Source organism: Fringilla coelebs (assembly GCF_963513975.1).
Source record: "Fringilla coelebs genome assembly, chromosome: 29".
Lineage (NCBI taxonomy): Eukaryota > Metazoa > Chordata > Aves > Passeriformes > Fringillidae > Fringilla > Fringilla coelebs.
In genome coordinates, this window is record NC_140055.1 from 1,922,796 (window position 1) to 1,942,773 (window position 19,978).

A 19,978-nucleotide genomic window follows, 5' to 3' on the forward strand; every position below is an offset into this window, starting at 1 on the left:
CGGCGGGGCCGGGGGACACCGGGACGTTCGGCGGCGCTCAGGGCGCACGCGCGGGCCGGGGCAACGCCGTCTGAGCAGCACGGGCAGCAGCGCCTCACGCCACCGCTCCCCGGGATACCGCGGGAGTAGCGCTGCCTTTCAGCCGGGGGACTGGGCGGTTGTGCTGCCTCTCCCGCAGCGGAGCGGCCGAACCGAACCGAACCGAACCGAGCCCCGCTGGGCCCGCGGTGCCGGTACGGCCGAGCGCTGCCCGCGCCAAACATGGCCGCGCTCGGGCCCGGGGATAGATGGCTACCGCGCGGCTCCCTGCGCAGGCGCGTGGGGCTCGCGTGCGTCATCAGCGTGCGCCGGCAGCGGCGGCAGCGGCAAGGTACAGGGGCGCGCGGAGGGGGCGGCCGTGGGCCGGGTTCGGGTCCCGGTCCCCGGGGGTTCCTCCGGTCTCGCGTGTCCTGCAGCGGCTGCGGGACGGGTTCGGGCCCCCACGGGCCTTCGGGGGTCCCTCTGGGCCCGCGTGTCCTGCAGCGGCCGCGGGACGGGTTCGGGCCCCCGCGGGTCCCTCTGGGCCCGCGTGTCCTGCAGCGGCTGTGGGCCGGGTTCGGGCCCCCACGGGCCCGCGTATCCTGCAGCGGCCGCCGGACCTGGTGACACCGCGGACCCGCCTCCAGCACAGGCAGCTCCGCGAGCGTTCGGAAGGCGGTGTGACCGTGTCCTGGCTCCCCGAGGTCCCTGTCGGGACCGGGTTCCACAGGGCGGAACGCGTAGAATAAAAGCCTCGACTCCCGGCTTTCGGTGCTCGCGGCCCTGTGTCCCAGCCCACCCTCCGGGCTCGGGGGCCTCGTCCGGGCGAGCCCCTCGGGCTCGCGGTGCCGCCACTCCCGCCGTGGGTGCGCGGGCCCGGGAACGTGGTTTGACACTGGTGCAGGCAGCAGCCGTTCCTGCCGCGATCCCCGGGTATCCTTTGGGGTGTAGCTGAAGGTGTCAGGTGTTCCCGGGCAGGTGTTCCCGCAGCCGCTCCCTGAGCCGGGCCAGCGGCCGCTCCGGCGTGCGGACCGGGACCCCGTCCCGGCGGCAGCTCCTGAGCGACGGGGCTGCAGCGCCACAGGGACCGGGGGAAGGAGCTGCCCTCCCGGGTCCGCCTTCCCGCCGCCGGTAAGGAACCTGATGATCGCTCCCGAAGGCGAGAGTCTATCTGGGAAAGCCCGAAACCCGGCCGGCCCCCGCTGCGAGCTCCCTGGGCGGGGCGGAGCGGCTGCTGCGGGAAACGAAACTGAAACGGAGCTCGCAGCCATCTTGGCGGTGTCCCGGTGCCTCTCGGCCGGGACGCGTTCTGCGAGTCGGCCTTTCTTTTTTCCCCTGTATTTTCTCATAAAATAATTTGGCGTGCGGATGAGACTGAGGTAAGAGCGGTTTGGTTTTGTGTTTTCAAAGCCCTCATCCTATTTTTGCCCTGCCCTTGGCTCAGGGAGCGCTTGTAAAACGGGGTCACTGAGCAGGGGGGCAGCAGTGGGGCTCCCGGGGAGGTGGGGACCTGTCGCTCTGCACTCTGCCTCCCCATGTTTGTTGTAAAAATAAGTCGTGGTGAAGGCAGCCGAGTGCAGTTACTTAATGGAAGTGAAATTTAAGTTGACCTTGCGGTGTTTGGTGAAGATGGGGAGCTTTATAAAGATGGGACTTGGATCAGAAAAGCTATCTTTGTGACGAGAGATGCCGTAAGGAGATCAAGGAGGAGCAGGCGGGACGCAGACCCGGCAGTGTGTATCATGTTCCTTGTCTTTATCCTCTCAGTTTTGTAGCAAGTGTTATCAGAAAATTAGAATAGCCCCATAAAAGTAAGGGCTGCATTCCTTACTTTTAAAAAGAATATTAATAGTTTAGTCTTACCCCTGTACCCCCGGGGGGGCAGCACGACTTTGTGTCATAGAGTGAAATTTGGGCTATAATGGAAAAAAACTTGTTGTACCATTGCCAGCTGCACACCTATCCAATTTCTCTGCATGTTATCACTTTCATTCCCCTGTCGTGTGATGTTTTGCCTCTACAGGTCACATAATGTCCAGGGAGGAAAAGACACTTGGCATTTCAGACTGTTTTGGCCATGAATCTGAAAATAATTGTGAGCCTGTTGCAGCTCTGTTCTGTGTGACCATCCGAGTTGCTCCAGCTTCTTGTGCTGCTCCAGCTCACCTCCTTGTGCTCCTTTACCTCCTCATGCCCCCATTTCTCAGGTTGCAAAGTAGGTCTGAGATTCTCCTCTCCCTGGAGGCAGGGCAGTGGAGCTTGCTGTGTTTCAGGAGTGCATCCTGAGCAGGTCACCCAGCCCCGTGCTGGAATCAAGCCTAAGAGGAACAGTGGCAAAGCTGCTTCTTGGGATTGACTTCACGTGCAGTTTGGGGCTGCTGTTTCTCTGTTGGGCAGCCAGAGTTTGCCATTTGTGTTTTTACAGGACTAATTTAGACTCCTAGAAAAGTAGAAAAAAAAATTGACGAGTGAGAAGATGCTTGAAGTGCCTCAGTAGCTGGGAAGCTGTTTAACCTGCATTTCTGGATTGCTGTCCTTGTGAAAAGATGTTCTGAGCTCCTGTGTTTTTTCTCCTCAGGGCGGGAGAGTGTGGAGTGAGTGGCAGCTCCTGTCCTGGCTCAGCAGCAGCCTGGTTCCCCCGCGTGTCCCAGCAGTGCGCTATGAGCAGAGGCACTGGGCGAGGCAGAGGCTCCTGTCTCACCCAGCCAAGGCGTCACTACCCCAGCACTAACCGAGGTCCTTTTAACCACCCTCGTACCCCACGAGAAACTAATCAGGAAACCTTTTTACACCAGCGGTTCCTAGCAGAGCAGGACGCTGAAGTCTCTGTGTTGCAGGGACAGGGACCACACAAGGAGTGGCGCACCGGAGGCGGGCGAGCTGCGGCACCGGCTCCTGCAGGCAGAGGTCAGCCCGGCTCCGGCAGGGCTGCCGGCCGTAGCTTCTCCAGCCAGCATCCCCGGGTTGAGACTCTGCCTCGCTACTGCCCTCCGCAGCACCATCGTCAGGAGAGCTCCAGGAGAGAGTCTGACGCTGTGAGGCTGAATTTCCAGAGACTGTCTCTTGCTGGGCAAGACTATGAAGGAGAAATTCTGACTGTTTTCAGGCAGCTTGGGGAGGGGAGGACTTGCACGGCTCATGAGCTGGCACGTAAACTTAGAACTCAAAAGAAAGAGGTCAACCGTGTTTTGTATAAACTCCTCAGAGAAGGCAAGTTGCACAAAGAGGGAGAGACACCACCGCTGTGGAGAGTTGCCAGCCCTGGTTCAGAGAGAGATAGAAGCCCTACTGACCACAGTGCCAGTTGCACAGATCCAGCAAATTTTGAGAGCAGAGGAGGAGAGCGGAGCACGTTTGGCTTGGGAGACACAGAGATGGCTGAGACAAAGGAGAAAATCTGCAACTACTTGTTCAGTGTGGTGGAAACAACAGCTCTCAATCTTGCCAAGAACATTGGGTTTTCGAGAGCCAAGGATGTTAATGCATTTCTTAGCGCTCTGGAAAAGCTGGGGGATGTCCACAAGCAGAATGCAACTCCACCACGGTGGTCCCTGACAGACAGGAAACGTGAGAGGATGCAGATGAGGCTGAAGGCCAGCACAATAATGCAGATGGCAGATGCCACACCTCCTGAGTCAGGTCTTCCCTCTTCCTTCGTCCCTCCATGTCCCCCAGAGGTGACTGCAGCTTCGTCAGCAGCAGTGAAAGAAGAAGAAGAAGAAAGTGCAGAAAATGGGCAGCAGCCTTTGGAGCAGGCTGGTCAGGGCAGTGTCAGTGACACAGAAGCAGATACATCTGAGGACACTAAGCCTGACTTCTCTAGTTTGAGTAATTATGATAACTCAGAAAACAGCAAGTGGACCACAGATGATATCCCAGATAATCTGAATGCTATCAGCAAGCAGCCTGATAAGTCAGAAGGCATCATGAATTCTCAGTCTTCCCCCAGTTATGCTGCCCAGTTTGAAACTGCTTTCCCATGTACACCTGTAGAGAAACTGATGGCTTGTCAGGAGAAGAACCCAGTGAGTGGCCTTACTGAATATTCCCAGTACACATATCAGCACTGTGATTTCGTCATGCTGGAGCAGAATGGACCCTCTCATGAGCCACGGTAAGAAGAAAATGTCCTGCCTTTTCTGAGCTCTTTTTCCATAAAATGATTTGACTTTAACTAAGTTCACCCACTCAACTGTCTTGAAGGGGCCTGCTATTAATGTTTATTTCATTTCAGAAGGATTAGCCTAGTTGATTCCTTGCATCAACGTAAAAAATAAAGCAAGGCTAAAATTTAACCCTAGGTAGCCCAGTTTTGGCATTCTTCATTCTGAGCAGAAAAGATGGGATTAATTTCTTCACTAGGTCCCATCTCAATTACTTGCCTTCAATTTGACCATATAGGGGGAAACTGGTATTTCTAAGGTGCCTCTCAAGATGCTCTCACCCTGGAAATAGTGTAAAGGGAGCCCAGAACAAAGTGTTTGGGGGCAGGTGTCTTAAGTTAAACAAGGTGGCCCCACTCTGTACATCTCTGTGTTGTAGCAGGTCAGACCAATTCTCTGAGCTGAGCATGTGGCATGACACTGCAGTTGGCTAAGTCAGTCTCTGGAGTCCCTTGTGAACCATGGCTGTTACTGAGCATAAGCAAGACCAAGAAAATCTCCATATGTGCCACACTGGAATATGTCAATAGATCCGCTAGACAGGAAAATTGGCCTAATTTCTAAAGATGGAGTCCAGGGTTTTGTTATTTTGTTTTTGTTTTTTTTTAAGAAAGGATCTGAATGGATTCAGCTCCATAATCACTCTCCAGATCTGGTTTGACCCACTCTCCTTGGAAGCAGATTTCCAGGGCTGGAGGATGGATGATCAACTTGTTTGTTAGAGGTCACAGGAATGGGAGAGGCAGAAATGTCAAAGGCAAGAGGTTTATGTGAGGCAGCACCTTTCTAAGATGGGTGCCCTGGATAGCCACAGAGAATGCCAGAGGGAGGAGTGACCCCCTGAGTGACCAGGTGCAAATGAAACAGTGCGGGCTGCTTTTGAGCTTTCTTATTCCTGGCCAGGAGCCACAACAGAGCTGCTGCCTGCATACAGCTATTACCTGTTTCTGACACCTGTGGTGGAGCACAATAATTCATCCTGTTCCTTCAGAACAAAACGTGGGAGCTGCTCCTCTGTTGTGAACATCTCTGGAAATGTAATGATGCAGTGCTGTCGGGTAGCCTTTGTATTTTTGTCTTCTGCTCATGGCAGCCTGGATTTACTCTCCCAGCTGGGAGTTGGCTGTTCTTCTCCTTTGAATTCCAAGAGCAGTCTTGCTTGCTCTGAGCAGACCACACTTCTGCTTCTCAATATTCCCATTTGGTTTTCTCTTTCAAAGGTTTAAGTTTCAGGTAGTGATCAACGGGCGCCGATTCCCACCAGCAGAAGCAGGGAGCAAAAAATTGGCTAAGCATGAGGCAGCAGCTAATGCCATGAAGGTCCTGATTAGTGAAGTGGAGAATGGAAGGCAAGGTGGAATTAAATGTGAGGAGCCATTACCCTCCAACAGCTCAGAACCAGAACTGGTGAGTTGTGTTTTCTTTACTTTGTGAGGCTGCTAAAACAATATAAAATCTGACACTGATTTCCTCCATCTTCTTGCTGTAGCCTCTGCAGCTGGAGCCAGAGCTGTCATCTGCAGCAGCTCCCCTCAGCCTGCTTCCTGGGAAGCACCCTATCAGCATATTAATGGAGTATGGTCAAAAATCAGGAAACATAATTGAATTCCAGCTGCTCTCTCAGGAAGGCCCACCTCATGATCCTCGGTATGGCATATTCTTGTCAGCTTTGAGGGAGGGTGGAAACTCTTTCTTCACTGTCCTGCCCCTTCAGCATGCTGCCCACATCCCTGGATTTGTCACTGACCTAGCTGAGCGCTTCTCTTAGCCAAGGATTCTGGGCATGGCTCATCCAAGATACTTAGTTCCAGAAGGAAACCCAAAGCAATGTCCTTTCTTAGAGAAAGGATGCTGTTTCTTCTACCAGAGCAGGAGGGGGTTCCAGTCCTGTACCCTTGCTGGAGGTGCTCTACTGGAAGTGTTTAGGGCCATGGCAGTAGATTTCAACTGAAGATAAATTGGAGATAACCCAGAAGGATTTACCTGGAAGTGGGACACGGGGATAATATCCAGATTGAGACACCTATGGTTAACACTTTTCATGTACTATAATGTCCTGTCAGGTTCAGCTACTGTGTGAAAATGGGTGACCAAATTTTCCCTGCTGTGGTAGGAAACAGCAAGAAGGGAGCAAAGCAAATGGCAGCAGAAGTTGCTGTGAAGATTCTTTCTGGAGAGTCTGTACCCCATATCTTGCCTGAACAGGTATAAAGAGCTTTTCTGTAAGACCCAAGTGTTTGGAATTGGGTGTTCCCCCCCCCTTTTATTTCCTATTCTGCTGGATTTCACCTCACAAGGTCATGTGGGGCAGAGGTTTGCTGCTGCTCTTGGCCTGCACTAAATGCAGCTACTCAGTGTTTAACAGTCTTCTCCTGTCTAACTCTGCTCTAGCCTGTTGTGAAGCCCCACAGTGACCAGTCCATGCACAATATTGCCACTCCAGACGAATCCAAAGTGGTGAAAACGAAGGGTGTTGGGGAGCTCATCAAATATCTTAACGTCAATCCTGTCAGTGGCCTGCTGGAATATGCCCGTTCCAATGGGTTTGCTGCAGAGTTCAAACTCATTGACCAGTCAGGACCTCCCCATGACCCCAAGTAAGTAGCAGCATCTGGCTGAAGGAAGTTTTGTGCTGCTGCTGTTGTCTTAAGAAAAGGGCAGAAAGCTCAAAATCGCTGATGCCTTTTGAGATGGCAACAGGGCTAGTTGCTGCCTCTGCCAAATCTTGTCCCTCTGATTCCCTCCTCTCTCCACTTTGAGAATGTAAAAACAAAACTGAAATCCACAGGTTTCTTGGTTTCCTTGTAGGTTTGTCTATCAGGCAAAGGTTGGAGGCCGCTGGTTCCCAGCTGTAACTGCACACAACAAAAAGCAGGGCAAGCAGGAGGCAGCTGATGCAGCACTCAGAGTCCTGATTGGGGAATCAGAGAAGACCGAGCGCATGGAAGGGATGAGCATCACTGAGGTGAATCTTCTGCCAAAGCTGGGGTTGTGTGATAGTCCTGCCTATCCCCCTCCTCTCTGTCCAGCCAAAAAATGCTTTCAAAATCAGCTGTGATCCCTTTGTTCTCTGCAGCTGTTGATAACCTGATATGGTTTTCCTGAAGTGGGTTAGATGTTTCCTCAGGGAACAGGCATTCCCTTCTGTCTTACAGGCCTCTGCTTTAGGGCTAAATTATTATCAGATTCTTCCACAAGCTACTAAAATGTGTTCCTGTGGTAAAGTAGGAACATATTTATTTTTAATTGTATGACTTTTTTTATTACTTCTTCCAAATTTCTTTGTGCTGCATTAAAAATTGTGTGTCAGCTCAAAAAGTTCATGCATCAGTTAAATGCAAAGCCCTGGTTATGTCAGGATGGCTGTCCCAAACTTGGGCTGATATAAATCACACTTAGAGTGTTGTGAGCTTTGAAAAACCTCATTCCAGGCAGCACAACTGGGCACAGCAGCCTGGCTCTAAATAGCAAAGCCATCAGGGAGGATTTGTCAGTCAGCAGTGCTGGAGGAGATGGGTTGGTCTGTGCTGGAATGACTGTGCACTCTCCTCACAGGCAGCCAGAGGAGCAATTCCTCCAAAGCCAGGAACAGATTTCCTTGGCTGAGTCTCTGGAAATAGGCAGGTTGGTTTTGTTCCTTCTTGCTCAGGGTTTTCCCTGGCATTCTCAGGAGGCCATTCCTCAGCCCGTGTCACTTTGCTGCTGTCTCTGATGTGGCTAAAGTAGAGCTCAAAGCTTGGATGAGGCTTTCCCAGAAATACCTAAAAACTTCACCTGCCCCTTGACACAGCACTGCCCAAAGCTCAGGGTTTCTGTGTACTGCCTTCTGCTTGGAAAGCTGTGAAATAGAAGTTTCCTTGAGCCAGGTCTCGTAAGCTCTTGGAGATCTATTTCACACCCAAGGTAGCTCAGCTACTTTAAAAGGCATAAAATCAGCAAAATGGCTTCTGTGGCAGTGTTGGAAACAAAAAGGTTTTTATAAAAAGCAAAATAACAAAACTCTTTACAAAGAAAAACCGATCCAAGTGCAAGAGGCCCTCCTGCCCCTAGTAAAACACCTCACAAAAGCAATTAGTTTCTCTGTTCTCTTCTTTTTCTAGTAAATTGCCTTGGCAGGACTTTTTGGCTTCTGTCCAATTAGCTATCCTTAAGTTTGAAGTGAAGTCCCCTGAGTCCTGTGAGATGCCTTTTTCACCTAATCGATGAGAAAAACTTCTGGGCTTATTTCCTTTTTAAGGAGACAAAAGATAGTTTTGTCACTCTGTCAACAAAGAGCACATTCCTACAAAGCTGTGCTGCAGGTTAGCTCACTCTTGAGTGTGGTCACCAATTGTTGTGGTGTTGCTGTGAGGATCCCTAGGACTAGGTGAGAGATGATAATTGACTCCAAGTTCTCAGAAGGCTGATTTATTATTTTATTATATGATATTATATTAAAAGAAAATTATATACTAAAAGAAAGAGAAAGGAGACATCAGAAGGCTAGAAAAGAATGATAATAAAAACCCATGACTGACCAGAATCCTGACACGTCTGGACTGGGCTGGTGCAGGGATTTTTCATAAAATACCACAGTGCCACTTGAGCTGTGTGGTGTGACCTGCTCCTGTGCTGTGCTGTTGTCCCTGTCCCAGCTCCCTGTGAGTGGCAGCACCCTGCACGACCAGCTGGCCATGCTGAGCCACCAGCGCTTCAACTCGCTCACGGCTCGCCTCCAGCACAGCCTGCTGGGCCGCAAGATCCTGGCTGCCATCATCATGAGGAGAGGAGATCAGGGCCTGGGAGTGGTGGTCAGCATTGGAACAGGTATGAGCAGCTCCTTCAGCACACTCTGAACTCTCTTCCGTGCTAGGTTTGCCTGTCAGCCACGGCTCAGGAATGGCTGTTGCTCTCGGCTTCCTCAGAGAGGGTACAGAGCGTTCCCAGGGCTCACATGGTGTCATGAGTGATCTGGTTAGAGAGAGAGAGAACAAAGCAAATGTGCCTGCAGCTATATTGCTCTTAATCTTTGCTTGCATTGCTGTGTCCTACTCTGTGCATCAGAGCATGGGTTCCTTATGTGCCAGAGCACACAATCCCCCAGTTTCTCCCAGCTGCACTTACCTTATCTCCTTCCCTGCTTTGCTGCCAGGCTTCTACCTGGCGTGATGGGCTGAAAAGCCCTCAGGAAGGTACAGTCCCCCAAAACTCATGGCAGTTTAAGTCTGTCTGTCCCTAAAGCGGTGTCCCTTTATTCTCTTAACTGCTTGTGAGAGTGATTTAATAGGCAGGATGCTTGTGCTGGTGCTGCTGCTCGAGAGCCCGAAGAAATAAGACTTCCTCCCTCTGTCTCTGAAGCCATCTTGACTTTGATAGCTGCCCTATTATTTAACTGTTTGTTTGTTTGTTTGTTTGTTTCAGGTAATCGCTGTGTGAAAGGAGAAGAGCTAAGCTTGAAGGGGGAGACAGTAAATGACTGTCATGCAGAAATCATTTCTCGAAGAGGCTTTGTGAGGTGAGAAAAGGGGAAACACAAAAGGAAAAGGAGAGGGGCCTGCCAGAAGCTGCTCTCCCATTCTGGAGAGGTGTAGCTGAAGCACACCCCTAGTTTTTTGCTGTGCTGAGAGATGCTGTGATCCTCAGACACTGTTTACTTATGTGTTGTTGAATAGAGGGAAGTTATTTCTGATAAGAAGGGGCCATACTTGAATGATGCCCAAATAAGTACTGAATAGGAGACTTGCCAGGAGCCCAAGGGCTGCATCTGGTGTACTTAATATTAAACCTCCTGCTGAAGCTGCTGGACTGATGTACAGGGGGCTCTCCAGCCTGAGCACAGCTCTTGCCACACCAAGCCACTTCAGGCTTGGTCTCCTGGCCTTTCTGGGTCTGGGTGTAGAAGGATTCATGAAAACATACTGCATATGTTTGCTTTGATAATTAACATGTTTTTCAGAAGCTGGAAAGGGTTTTCCCAACTAAACTACACAATTCTTTTCTTGCTCTTCCTCTGTTCTTCCTCTCCTCCTCCCACATTCACTGTGGCACTTTTTAGTTTTTGAAACCTAAAGCGAGATGAAGCTGGACTGCTTGGTTAACGCCTGTCCTTCAGTTATGAACAAAAAAATCAAAATCAGCTGCTTCCTCCAAGCCTTTGTGTGCTGCCTCTGTGCTCTGCATTCCTCAACAAGGGAAAGTGTTGAGGGCAGGTCCCTGGGAAGTGATGAATCAGGGTTGCATCTTGCTTACTGTCTGTTTCAGCTGTTAATCTTGACAGCAGTGGCTGCTCTGGCACAGCAGAGTGAATGAACTCTGCCTCTCCTTGCAAAATCAGTCCCTGCACAGGCTCTGCTCAAGGACTGGTCTAGGAGGCTGCAGTTTTTCTTTAGTCCTTGACACGATGTTGGAGACCAGGGTTTTCCCTGGCCAGAAGCAGCCATAAAAGACCCATCAGTGTAAACAGATCATGGGCTCCTTCTAATAGCACTTGAATTCAGCTGCCTGCAGTGTTGTTTACTTTTAATGCAAACTTGCTGCTGACTAAAGGTGCTGGTTAACAACCTTGAAGTCTTCTTCACGTTGGGATCAGATGCATGAGAGCAGCACCTGGAGGATGCTGCTTTTCTGCTGCTTGTCCTCTGCATGGCAGAAAATCTGCTGGATTTTTTGCCCTTTTTGTGCATCAAGCATTGTTGGCTTCCCAGGCATCCTCAGCCACAGCTCCTGGTCTCTGCTCTTCCATGTGGCAGGAATGGGTGATGTGGGACCTTGCCTGTCAGTTGAAGCACTTGTTGTCTGAGAAGCAGAGCAGTCTTTTGACAGGATGGTGTTTTTTTCAGGTTTCTTTACAGTGAGCTGATGAAGTATGACCCATCTAATCCTTCCTCTGCAGAAGAGAGTATTTTTGAGCAAACAGGAGGACAGAAACTCAAAATAAAGAGCAATGTTACCTTCCACCTCTATGTCAGGTTGGTGGGGGGTGTTGAATGACTGGTGTCAGCAGCACTGTCATGCCCCTGGCCCTGGCTGTTTCCTTTACAGTCAGGGCTCACCAGGGAGGGTTTGTTTTCTAGCACAGCACCGTGTGGGGATGGAGCACTCTTTGATAAATCCTGCAGCGATCAGGCAAACGAGATGGGACAGCCCCAACATCAGCCTCTCTTTGAGAACCCCAAGCAAGGCAAGCTGCGGACCAAGGTGGAGAACGGTGAGTGCAATCACTCCCTGCACCATGGGGTGGCTTCAGTCCTCTCCTGGGAGCCTTTCTGGTGCTCCAGAGCTTCCTTACCCCTCTCTGTGTGCTATTGTGGGATTTGAAGCATTCAGGAACCAGAAGAGCTAGATGGAAGGCTTTAGAGAGAGTCCCTTTCCCCTTCCCAGCCCTGCCTATTGCACTGCCGTGCTTGTGAAGTTTGATGCAAAGCTCTGATCTAGGTCTGTGTCCTGCCTTTTAAGCAAAGTTCTATTCTGCTTCAGCTATGTTGGAAATGATTCATCAGTACCCAACACTGAATGCCAGATTGTTCCCTGACCCTGGTGTCAGACTCGAGTTCACTCTGAGTATCCAGAAGTTTCTCGTGCAGTTGCTGATGGGGTTTTGGTTTATTGAATATCTGACACTACAGAAAAGCTTTCTTCTTCCCTTGTGCAGGGGAAGGTACCATTCCAGTGGAGTCAAGTGACATTGTGCCCACGTGGGATGGGATCCAGCACGGGGAGCGCTTACGGACCATGTCCTGCAGTGACAAAATCTTACGCTGGAATGTTCTGGGCTTGCAAGGGGCATTGCTGTCACACTTCCTGGAGCCAGTTTATCTCCACTCTCTTACACTCGGTGAGAAACCCTCTGTCCTGTCGGGGTAAAACTAGGCTGCAGTGACAGCTCGTCTCACTCCCCAGTGTAATGGCAAAGTTTGTTTGTGGAGGGTGTAGGAGTAACAGACTGAAATGTCTTTCTTGGCAGAGCTATTTGAATCTATGGATTTTAGGCTGTTGGTATAGTCAGTGTCTCTGCAAAGTTCTGGATTTTTAGGAGGCACGTGATCTAGGAGAGTGAGACAAAAACTGCATGTTTGTGTCTTGAGTGAGAAGTGTTGCAGTCGGAAGACCATTGTCTTACACACCCAGAATACACGTGGCTATGCTGATCCACATGCTCTGAGCTTTCAGGAGCCTGTGAGCAGTGCTGCAGTTTTTGGGTTTGGCCAGTCCATCACCTGTGCCATCCTGTTTCCTCACACCTGCACCTCTGTCTCCACAGGTTACTTGTACAGCCAGGGTCACTTGACCCGTGCCATCTGCTGCCGCATGGAGAGGGAGGGGAGCACGCTGAAGGAAAAGCTCCAGGCTCCATACCACATCAACCACCCTGAGGTACTGCAGCTGTAGCACTTCTTCATCTTTGTCCCCCACTCCTTTGCCTGTGTGTTTGGGCATCCCTGAGGTGCTCTGCAGGGAGGGTCATTGTGCAGCAGCCCTCCAACCAGGGGCAGGAATTCGTGACCAGAAGCACAGAATCACACAGTCAAGAGATTTTCTGGGTTGGAAGGCAACCACAATGTCTCATCAGGTCTAGCTCCTGGCCCTACACAAGACAACCCCAAGAACCTGCCCTCTTTGTGTCACCCCACAGTTTGGGGGTTACTGGCAATGTCTTAGTCTGGAAAAAGGGACACTAAAGTTGCCTCTCTAGCCTTCAACTCAGTAAGAATCTTTTCTTTGCGGCTCTGGAAAGTTTGGGATGAGCTGAAACTCTGAGGGATGAAAGGGGCAAGAGACTCAGGCAGCAGGACCAGGCTAAGCTTCCTTCCTGTGCAGGTTGGGCGAGTCAGCGTGTACGACTCTGCAAGGCAGACAGGCAAGACGAAGGAGTCATCAGTGAACTGGTGTCTTGCTGATGAAAGCGAAGTTGAAGTCTTGGATGGCACTAAAGGGAAAGTAGATGGGTAAGAGGAGCCTTTCCTGACACTGCCTTTTCCTGACACTGCCTCGGGGAAGGGGGGCAGCTCTGAGGTGGGGAGTACACTCTGCACTGTTACAGCACCCTGTGTAGTGGATATTTTTGCCCCTGACGAGGGGGAGAGAATGATGCATCTGACTCTATCTTATCAGAAGGCTAATTAATTACTTTATTATAGTATCTTATTCTATACTATATTACATGACATCTAAACTGAATCTACCAAGCACTCAGCTGCACACGCTGCACAGAATCCGTCAGCCAACGGTCCCGACATGCTTGGCCCCGATAGGCCAAGAAAACAAAACACCATCACTTTGAGTAAATGATCTCCATATTGCATTCTACTTTGGCACAACACAAGCACAGCAAATAAGATAAGAATTGTTTTTTCTTTCTCTGAGGTTCAGAGAATGTGAAACTCAGAAATATTCTTGGGAAGAATTGTGCCTTGCTTTTCTCTGTGAAGAGAAATGTGGCAACGCCCTTTACATTGGGATGGTTGGATAGAGGAATTTTAAACGGACATAAGCAAGCATTCCTGAAGGAAAACAAAATGTTGCCCTGCCTGGACCCCACCACTGAGCCCTGCCAAGCCCAGAGCTCCTCCATCATGGGATTTTCCCTGAGCCCCCTGCTTCTCTTGGCTCTTCTCAGTGTCCTGCCGCTCATTGCTGTCATTGTCTTCCTTCCCAGTGTGAAGCTGGAGGTGTCTCGTGTGTCCAAGAGGAAAATGTTCACCCTGTTCCAGCAGCTCTGTGCAAAGAACAACCGCAAGGACCTGCAGGGCTTCTCTGTGTACTCGGATGCCAAGGAGGCAGCCACAGCTTACCAGGCAGCCAAGCAATGCTTCTTCAGCACGCTGGAAGAGCTGGGCTATGGCAGCTGGATCCGCAAACCCCAAGAGGAAGAAAATTTCTCCGTCCTTGATGTGTAAGGAAGCACTCTGCAAGGACTGGGGGGTGAATGTGCACAGGCTGCGCATGGCTGTGCTCATCCTTCTTTCACCACGTTTTTGGAGTGGAATCAAGGACTGTGCAGTGGTTTCCTCGTAGGCCTGGCTGCCTTGTCACTGTCACTCAGACCCTGTGTTTTTAAAATGTGCATGTAAATGATTCTCCTGTTTTTTAAAGCAAGGGCAGGCTCAGTCCCCATTTGCTTTTTTATAGTTTTGTCGCCCCCCCTTTATTGTTTTATAAAGAAGGCATGAGAAACCAGAGGAATTTTCAAGACTGTGAGCTTGAAACCTTTGGACCATGTACTGCAAATCCCTCTGGCAGGTTTTGAGGCAAATTTTCTCCTTTGAGATTAAAAAAAAAAAACAACCAGGCTGTTTGATTGGTTTTCTGTGTCTCTGTTGGGAGATGACTGGCAGCCCAGCCAAGCTGGGACATGGGACTGACCTCTGCAATGAGCAGCCATAGGACCAGCATAACATTCTGCATTAATAACAAAGAAGAAAGTTTCAGCATAGTTGGGGCCATGGATGTTTTAATTCCCACTGAGGTGAAGAGGGCCCGTGGTGGGGTTTGGAGAGGGACAGAGGTGAGTTAGTGTTTTCTAAATGATGAAAGGAGCCAGGTAGAGCTTGGAATTGAGCCTCTTACCTCAAGCACAGGGCTCATTGGGCAGAGCTGAGCCCATGAGGGCTGGGCTCTGAAATGTTGGGGCAGGGTCCTCCCAGCTCCTTCCTCACTGCTAGCTCTAGGGCAGGGTGTCCTGGCTCCAGTCTGGATGCCAGTGGTGGCTGCAGGCCCTGTTCCTGCATCTCTGTATCTGAGCTGAACCACGTGCTGGTGGAAGGTGAGAAGTAGCAGTGCTGTTGCCATCCAAGACCAAGTTTATTGGGTGTTGTTGAAGCAGCCCCTTTCCCTGTACAAGGCAAATGCTGGCTTTGCCTGGGATGAGAGCTCTCTCTTTCATAGCAGACAGAGACCGAAGACCTGTTAGCATGGCAGTACAGCCCAAAGTGAGGAGCCTAAGGCTGGGAGCAAGACCCCAGCTCTGGCTGTGGATCTCCACAGGACAGCCAGGCTGGGGCCAAGCAGGGTCACCACATGTTCACCCTGCCTGCAGCTGCCCGTGGGCATCCAATGCCATGCAGAGCTGTGAGGGGAAGGAACTGCCTTGACACCCAGCCCAGAGCAGGGCTGGGGGGGCTCCTCTGTCTGCAGCTGCTCAGGGAGCTGTGCCTGAGGCTGTGGGGGCTCCTGCTGTGCTCCCCACACTTTCCCAATACTGATAGATCTCCACTCCCCACTGGGGCACAGCAGGACCCTCCCATCCTGCACTCACTGAGGTTGGACCAGCAGCAGAGGAGGCACAGAGGTGGGATGAATTGGGACAAGTCCCTGGCATGGGGCTGCTTTAGGAGCAAAGCTCTTAACATTTAGGTATTGGGGTGCACCCCTGAGCTCCAGGAGCAGCAGCTGTAGCAGCTGGGATTTCTCTGGCTGGGTGAAGTGCTGGGATTTAAATTAATTTCTAGCGTGCAGCTTCCCCTGGCCCTGTGTGTTGCCAGGCCCTGCCACCACCACTCCCCCCAGCCCTGGGGATTAGTGGTATTTATAGCAAACACTCCATCTCAGTTTTCCCCAACGAGGCCAATTCCTGCTGGCCAAGGGAGTGCAGGCAGTGCTGCTGGCCACAGTGTCAGCCCAGTGACCCATGGTGGGGCCCGGTTGCCAGCAGCTCCCAGCTTGGGTTGATTAACTGTGTTTTCCTTTTCCTTGTGCAACTCATCTTGTGCCTGCTCTTGGCTCCAGCATGCTGAGCCTGGAGTGGAACAGAAGAAGATGGAGCTGGAGCAGCCCCTGGCACTTGCTGCCCTCGCCCTGCCTGCAGGTAGGACTAAAAATAGCCTCTTCCTGCTTGGTCCATGTGTTCACCTCGGAGCCAGAGCTGAGCAGCTCTGTCCTCTCCATGCCTCTGCTCCTGCTCTGTCATCTCCTGGGAGCCCCAGAGCTGGTACAGGGGTTGGCAACACCAGGCTGGAGCCAGGGGCTGCCCACTGAGGCTGGAGCTCTGGCCCCACATGGCCTGAGAGGAGATGCAGTGAGTGACTGGTGCTCCCAGGAGCAGAGGAGAGAGCTGAGCATGTCCCCATGGATCAGGTTTCACGCTCCTATGCTCCCTCCCTCGGCAGCTAGGATTTTCCTGTCACAGAGATGATGCCTTCCTAGCCTCTTACCTTGGTCACAGGCAGCCAGAGTCACCCCAGCCCTGGCTGCATCCTGCTCTCTTAGGCCTGCAGAGCACAGTGTAGGATGAAATGATACCAGATGGAACCAGCCCGGTCCTGTGGGAGTATTTATTGGTTTGCAGGGGCTGCCTGAGCCCAGTACCCAGCTCTCTGGCCCTGGGACCGGCCATTCCCCATGCTATTTGGAGGTGGGGGTGCCCTGGCCGAGCTGCAGCAGGGAGTTGGTGGTGTAGTTCTGGAAGAGGGGCTGCAGGAACATGCCAACGGTGCCAAAGACACAGACGAAGACGAAGATCCATAGGAAGAGGCGGTCGATGACCATGGCCACGTACTTCCAGTCCTCGCTCACCTGCACGGGGCCAGGAAAAATGCTGGGTCAGGCTGGGGCCTTGGGTATTGCCTGACACTGCCCCAGTTGGGGATTTGCATATCTCAGAGCCTCGAATCTGCTCCCTCAGCACTGCAGCTCCTGGGGCTGCCTGCCAGCCTGCAGTGGGCCTCATGGGGCTCACTCCCCCTGCTGTCGCCCGCGCCGCTGAGCCCAGGAAACATTTCCCCAGTGAGCAGAGCTGGGGGGGACTCTGCAGAATCTGCAGCCTGACTGCCGTGCAGGACCCGGCCTGCTGGGAGCCTCCTGAGTTTCCAGTGCAGCTGCTTCAGCCTGGGACTGCAATGGTGGGTCAGGGATCAGTGCTGGACCCCACTGAGCATGGGGCTAGGCAGGGATCCCCTTGGTGCTTGTGCGCATCACTTCCTGTGGCGCAGCCATGAGCCAGAACACACCCTGCACCCCCCAGCTCTGAGCACCCTGAGCACTGCCCCCTCCCAGATGCCCAGCGCCCACCTCCACTTACGCTCTGATCGTCGTCCTCGCTGCGCATGTGGTCGGCGATGAAGCGCACGCCGTCCACCGCCTCCTCCAGCCCGCAGCTGCAGCCCGCTGCGGGGCCCGCCGCCTGCCCCTGCCGCTCCCGGTAGCCGTTGAGCCCCTCGGCCTTGGCAGCGCCGGGGTTGGCGTAGCAGGTGCAGGTGTGGGCACCGGCCTGCACGAAGAGGGTGGCGGCGGCGGCGCGTTCCTGCGTGTGCCGGCGCTGGCGCAGGCGCTGGCGGGCGCAGCTCTGCCGCGGCTGCTTCATGAAGAGCAGCGCCGGGAGCTTGTGGAGGAAGAGGGTGCGGACCCAGGGCGGCATGGTGTGCGTGGTGGGCGAGCGGTGGTGCACATTGAGGACACAGACGCTGGTGACGATGGAGAAGGTCACCAGCACCATGGTGAACATAAGATACTTGCCCACCAGTGGTACGTCCAGTGAGGTGGGTGGCACGATCTTGGAGATGAGCAGGAGGAAGACGGTGAGGGCGAGCAGGACAGAGATGCAGAGTGTCATCTTCTCGCCACAGTCAGACGGGAGGTAAAACACAAGGATGGCCAGGGAGGTAATGAGGATGCAGGGGATGATGAGGTTGATGGTGTAGAAGAGCGGCTTACGCCGAATGATGAAGTCGTACGTGATGTCCACGTAGGTGGAGTCGTCGGGGTTCTCGTTGCGCCGCCCCGGCAGCGCCACGATGTCCCACTCGCCGCTGGGGGTGAAGTCATCCAGGCTGGCCACCTCGCTCTTCAGCACCAGGTCGATCTCGGTGCGGTCGTACGTCCAGGAACGGAACTTCATGGTGCAGTTCTGCTGGTCAAAGGGGAAGTGCTTCACCTCGATCTTGCAGGCGCTCTTGTAGATGGCAGGGGGCAGCCAGAAGATGCTGCCATCGTAGGAGATCACCGCGTTGGAGTAAAAGGAGACCTCGTACATCCCATCGGCACTGGGGTGAAGAAAGCAGCTGTCAGTCCTGCTGTTGTCAGCCCCAGCAGTACAACATGGCCCTCTGCCCTGGGTGGGGTTGGGGAACACACAGCCCCCCCAAAATGACCTACTTGTTGTAGAGCACCACATCAGGCAGCCAGATGTGCTTGGAGGGCAAGCGGACCTTCTTCATGTTGTCAAAGTCCTCAGGCTTCCACGTGAGGCGATAGTCCTCCCACTCCTGAGGACGGGTGGGATCAGCCCAGCCCAGCCACAGGATGGGCAAGGGGGTGGTTCAGGACAGGGGGGACACGGGGGTCCCACACAGGCTTTATGGGGGGCTATAGCAGGGGAGGGTAGACATTAGGGTCCCACACAGGACGTATGGGATAGGGATGGGTCTCAAGGCAGGGGCTGGGGAGTCCTGAGGCAGGGCGGACATAGGGGTCTCAGGGCCACGTCAGAGTCCAGGGTGCCCACCTGGGTCAGCCAGACATTCGTGGTCATGATCTGCTCCCGCTCATGCTGCAGAGAGAGAGAAGGGCCAGTCACCCAGGGTGCTGGGAGGGTTTGGGGCCCCCTCGCTTGCCCAGGAGGTTGGGGAGCAGAGTCCTGGCCAACTCACCACGCTGATGAGCTGCGCCAGCGACACCATCAGCTGCACGGTCACCAGCTCCGAGCCATTGGTCGCCGGCCGGATCAGCTTGTTATAGCGTGCAGGGTCCAGCAGGTACTCAACCAGCCGCTCCTCCGTGTCCGTGCCCAGGCTCCCTGCGGCATGGCCGAACCTGAGCCCCGTGGTGCCGGGCAGGGCCCCCACGAGGCTCTGGGGACCCCCGGGATAGAGCCTGTACCCAGTCTGGGGCTCTGTGCCTGGCAGCCCGAGAGCAGGAATGGTGGGGTGCACGGTGATGGGGTGTGGGTGCCCCAGCCGGGCTCGGAGCAGGGAGGGCCGGGGGCGAACGGGCGGGTTGGGGGGCTCCGTGAGTGGGGGCGAGCAGCTGCACAACGCTGGGGGTTCCCCTCCACCCTCCCCTGCCTGTCCCCGCCATTCCGTGCCCGTTCGTGACACCCCGTCCCCTGTTCGGGTCGGTCCCTGCCCAGCCCTGGCACCGCCTCGGGGAGCCGCAGCCCGCGGCGGCCGCACAGCCCCGGGGCTCTCGGGGAGCGGCACCGGCACCGCGGAACGGCCGGTACCGGCTCCACTCCGGACCCGTCCTGTGCAACAGGCGCAGCCCCCGGGCCCGGGCCGGTCCGCTCGGGTCCCCTCCCCGCCTGTGCCGGTGCCATCCCCCACAGCCCCCGGCACTTACGTCTGAGGGCAGCGAGAAGGCAGAGGACGCGGAGCAGCGCCATGGGGGCGGCCCGGTGCCGCCACCGGCACCCGGCGCTGTCCGCGGTTCTGGCCGGGCGCTGTCCGAGGTGCTGGAGCCGGCGGCGGCCCGGGCGGGGCGGCCCCGGGCGGGAGGCGGTGCCGGGCGCTGCGCCGGGGCCGTCCCGTGCTCCGGCTCCGTCGCCGTCACCGCCGCCGTCAGCGGCCCCGGGGCCGCCCCCGCCTCCGCCCCGCCGCGGCCCGGCGACACGGCGGAGGGGTCTGAGCTCCCCCGGCCCGCCGCTCCACCGGGGTCCCTGCACGGGGCCAGCGGGGCGGCGGAGCCCCGGGCTGGGATCTGAGCGGGAGGGCGGGAGAGTTGGCGGGTGGAGGCCGGGACCGGAGCCGCCGCGGCCCCGCCGTAGGCCCGCAGGGGGGGTCTCAGAGGCGGCACTGCCGGGCCTCGGGGAGCGCCGTTCCCGCCGGGCTCCGGCCGTGCCCGGTGCCCCCCCGTGACCCCCCGTGACCCCTCCCGGGCAGGGGCGGGGC

The 19,978-nt window shown here is 54.3% G+C and overlaps 2 protein-coding genes across 3 annotated transcripts; one reads left to right on the forward strand and one right to left on the reverse strand.

Moving 5' to 3' along the window:
• The first annotated feature begins 259 nt into the window (after positions 1-259).
• Positions 260-14,401, forward strand: ADAR (adenosine deaminase RNA specific). 2 transcript variants are annotated; one of them, XM_084222979.1, is made up of 15 exons: positions 260-370; positions 2,597-4,132; positions 5,402-5,588; positions 5,671-5,828; positions 6,245-6,386; positions 6,573-6,778; positions 6,990-7,146; positions 8,816-8,987; positions 9,582-9,675; positions 11,000-11,128; positions 11,234-11,367; positions 11,812-11,994; positions 12,421-12,533; positions 12,978-13,105; positions 13,816-14,401. In XM_084222979.1, exons 1-15 carry the CDS (start codon positions 288-290, stop codon positions 14,054-14,056), a joined length of 3,663 nt encoding a protein of 1,220 aa, XP_084079105.1. In that variant the 5' UTR covers positions 260-287; the 3' UTR covers positions 14,057-14,401. The 2 variants fall into 2 exon arrangements, with proteins under 2 accessions (XP_084079105.1, XP_084079106.1); XM_084222980.1 differs by lacking the exon at positions 260-370 and adding an exon at positions 1,134-1,397.
• Positions 14,402-16,491: 2,090 nt separating this feature from the next.
• CHRNB2 (cholinergic receptor nicotinic beta 2 subunit) lies at positions 16,492-19,524 on the reverse strand. Its single transcript, XM_084223409.1, has 6 exons — positions 19,431-19,524; positions 18,743-18,888; positions 18,598-18,642; positions 18,249-18,358; positions 17,176-18,136; positions 16,492-16,670 (listed from the first exon to the last, which is right to left on the reverse strand). Exons 1-6 carry the CDS (start codon positions 19,471-19,473, stop codon positions 16,500-16,502), a joined length of 1,476 nt encoding a protein of 491 aa, XP_084079535.1. The 5' UTR covers positions 19,474-19,524; the 3' UTR covers positions 16,492-16,499.
• Positions 19,525-19,978: the final 454 nt, after the last annotated feature.